At 40.9% G+C, this 3,718-nt stretch overlaps 1 protein-coding gene across 1 annotated transcript; it reads left to right on the top strand.

The window, feature by feature from the left end:
• The first annotated feature begins 1,663 nt into the window (after positions 1 to 1,663).
• LOC128745291 (ER membrane protein complex subunit 8/9 homolog) lies at positions 1,664 to 3,600 on the top strand. Its single transcript, XM_053842324.1, has 2 exons — positions 1,664 to 2,085; positions 3,146 to 3,600. The coding sequence occupies exons 1-2, from the start codon at positions 1,744 to 1,746 to the stop codon at positions 3,401 to 3,403; spliced, it is 600 nt and encodes a 199-aa protein (XP_053698299.1). The 5' UTR covers positions 1,664 to 1,743; the 3' UTR covers positions 3,404 to 3,600.
• The last annotated feature ends 118 nt before the right edge of the window (positions 3,601 to 3,718 follow it).

The following is a 3,718-nucleotide window of genomic DNA, read 5'->3' on the forward strand; positions in this document are numbered from 1 at the left end:
CGCTAAATGACTTTCGCATCGAATACCGAAGGAATAAGATGAAGAGGGGCACAGCAAGTGAGGTGGCAAGACCTGGTGGAACGAGATCTGACGAGCACAAGGTGTCTGCGGGACTGGAAATTAATTATTTAGAATGGTATCCAGCTTTCCACGAGCGATAATGGCGGCTATTGAGCACAAGTGGGCACAATCTTTTAACATTCATTGCAGGAGCGTCGAGTTCGCCCTAACGGAGTTACTATGAAAACATCCATGATTGTTTGTTGTTCGAGTGTAAAAATGTAAACATTGTTTAATTTTGCAGATCAGCAGAAGAGGAACATAATTGAACGGATAAGAAGTTTTATGGATTGTGGCTTTGCCAAGGGGTCGGACACTCAGCACATTGTGCCGCGGCACTCCAGAGGTATCAAGCGGCACACCTTCGATTCAATTTTACATATGAAATGGGAACACTGCCAGTTGTCCAAATCATCTCGCACGGTTGCCAGATCTATCGGATTATAACGAATTTAACAAATCTTGCAGTTCGGCACTTTCGGTACAGCATCGGCACAGTTTGGCTCGTTTCAAGTCGCTTAACATAAAAACGGCTGCGCCGAGTGACCGGCCCCTTGGGCTTCTCAGTTTTCGCAAACTTCAGGGAGAATCTCCAAATACGCAACGGAAAGTTTCCTATCAAGCCGATACGCTGTTCGAGGGCAAACTTGGCAACGGCTCGACCAATATGAAGTTAATGTTTGCCTCTGAGTGCACTCGAAGGTTTGATTCCTACGATTGTAAAAAGTATTCTGAGCCGGTGCTTTCAGGAAATTATGGCCGCAAACCATTACAAAAGTTTGAATCCGTTCAGTTATGTTCCACTTCAGCTGATCTGCAAAATAAAACAATGTTTACATTTTTACACTCGAACAACAAACAATCATGGATGTTTCCATAGTAACTCCGTTAGGGCGAACTCGACGCTCCTGCAATGAATGTCAAAAGATTGGGCCCACTTGTGCTCATTAGCCGCCATTATCGCTCGTGGAAAGTTGGATACAATTATCTCGGAGTTTTTCTAACTTAAGTGTAAGTTTAATCTATGCTTCAATTAAAATGCGCTAAAATATGGTTGATATTGCCTTTCATTTTAGATATGGATGATTGTAGTGAAAATATAGGTAATAGAACTAATAATGGCACCCTCACTCTATATAACCGGGTGCCCCGGCTGCTCGAATTTTGTTAGATTTTCGGTCAAGAAATCTAGGGGTAAGGAAAATGTTTGGAATGGTAGATGGAATGTCATCTTGGTTCGTCGGGAAAAACTATTGGTCTATCTAGTGGTTTATAAATTAAGCGGAGGCTAACAAAAAAGCTAATGGTTTCAAAAATTAACTAACCGCTGCTAAACTAATTTCTGGCTTTAGACAAGCTAAAAATACCGCTACTTAACTTTTGCTACGTAAAATGATTTCCATACAGCAACACGTGAGCCACACTATAGTGTGATGAACGAATAAATGTTATGAGCTCTGTGAGCAGTGAGAGAGAAAGTGTTTCTCAGATGTACTAAAGATCGGTATAGAAGAGCATCGCTTGCTGAAGGATGAAAATGTCAAATATTTTGACGTTTATATTTTCAAAACAAAAATATATTTTTCCTTTCCTACAAGTGGAAGCATTGGCCATATCACCCACCAGTGAAACCAAAAAATATTGTTTTATTTCCACGACGGCGCTTACGAATCAACCAGCATCATGTCCGAGGTAAACTTCTCCGCCCGTGCATACTGCAAGATGATGCTGCACGCTGCCAAGTATCCGCATCTGGCCGTCAACGGGTTGCTGCTCGGCGAGAAGGGTGCTTCCGAGCCGAAGGTTCTGGATGCGGTTCCGCTGTTCCATCAGTGTCTGCACGTGACACCGATGGCCGAGATTGCCCTGATTCAGGTGGAAGCCAAAGCCACCCAGCAGCGGCTGCAGATCGTCGGTTACTATGCGGCGGCCGAGAATTTCTACGATAACAGCCTGGAGAAGGCACCCGGCGGGCGTATCGCGGACAAGATTGCCGAAAACGCAGGCGGGGCCCTGTTTGCGGTGGTAAGTATTGTGTGATGTGTGGTTTTATTAAATTAAATTAGTTGATTGAGCAAGAGAATTTTGGATCAATTTTATTTGAAAGTGGCTGTTCTAACCTTTCATTACTCGCGCCAACATCGATTTATAGGCATGCTAAAACCTAGCAGAATTCACTCGAATACTGATGCCAATTGGTGAAAAACTTATGAAACTTTTTCCACCGTTTGAAAGATCTTAGTCTGCGGATCAACTTAGCTAAAACGGTAATTTTCTTTATTGCTGGAATCCCGAGATACACCGTGATAAAGTTAACGGTTCACAGGAGTTGTACAAAATACAACAGCGCGAGTAACGGAGGGTTAAAGAATGTATGAGATCTTAGCCAACCAAAAAACAAAACAGAATGTAATTTGATTTACCATATTTTGTTTTATCAGATTAAGTTAGCAATTAAGGTGTTATTTTTATTCCTTTGTTGGTTCCAGAGAGAATCAACTAAGCGTTGGCAGTGGAACAACCATGAGCATGAAAATGCGATTGAAAAACTATAAGATTTCAAATTATCTAAAGTCCATTATATTGTAAATCTGATATCATTGTCAGCGATTTCCGCAAACAGCGAAAGCCCCATAAATGAAGAATTATTTTTATGGGACATTTTCACAGCATGTGAAAGGTATAATCAAGAAAAATTGTTTCATCAAGCTAATAGGACAGTGCTCTCTCGCCGGTCAATGCACCGTGTATTAAGTGCATTACAATTTGCAACAATAGCAAATAATACTATTTTAAGTTCAAGTTTCTGTTCTTCAAGTTTCTTTCAAGTTTTAAGTTCTTATTAACTTTCTATGCATTTAGTCCCCATCGGTTTATTGGTTGTCCCAAAGTAAGAAAGTGTTGCTCGGAACTTCGTTGTTATTTAGAGGAATTGATTGAGTCAGAGTTTAAGTAAAAATGGATTTTTCTCTACTTTACGGGAAAGTATGACTATTTAGAATTTTATAATTTCAGACTACCAGCGACTTTCTATAAATTAAGCTAGCATTAACAATGCATTTCTTTTACTCCTGTTTTTTCCCAGATCGACAACCGTGCCGTTTCAATCAACATGTGTTACCCGGCGGTAAAGGTCTGGCAGCACCGGGAATCTCGCTGGAACAAGGTTCCCCGGTGTACCGTCGAGAACGCTAAAAGCACGTTCGATGCGGTGTCCACTCTACTGCAACGTGGTGCCATGAAGGAACTGAACGATTTCGACAACTATCTCGATAATACCGAAAACGACTGGAACAATGAGCATCTGAATCGAGATTTGCCCCAAATATTGTCGATGTATTGAGAAATCATCGCTTTCTCCCGCGGGGGTGGCGCTGGCGTTATGTGGTTTTGTGGTGGTAGTGCAATTTCGGGGTGCAACAAACGAACCCCACTCTGTATCGCTCGTATTTTTATATTTATCATGGTAGTCATACTCTGTAATGATAATCGATTTGTATCACTAATACCAAACGTATAACAATTCCTATCGACATTAAATCATCAATCTGTGATTATTTCTTCGAATTCCAATGCAGGGAATGTCATCATATTTAGAGAAAAAGACAGGTTTTCTATATTTCAATATTATTTTCGCTTTTTCATTGAGATACTTTTA

Source organism: Sabethes cyaneus, chromosome 1 (genome assembly GCF_943734655.1).
Source record: "Sabethes cyaneus chromosome 1, idSabCyanKW18_F2, whole genome shotgun sequence".
Taxonomy (NCBI): domain Eukaryota; kingdom Metazoa; phylum Arthropoda; class Insecta; order Diptera; family Culicidae; genus Sabethes; species Sabethes cyaneus.

Coding starts and splice junctions, on each gene's coding strand:
- LOC128745291 (XM_053842324.1), top strand. CDS start 1,744: ATGTCCGAGGTAAACTTCTCCGCCCGTGCATACTGCAAGATGATGCTG. Junction 2,086..3,145: donor GCGGGGCCCTGTTTGCGGTG/GTAAGTATTGTG, acceptor GTTTTTTCCCAG/ATCGACAACCGTGCCGTTTC.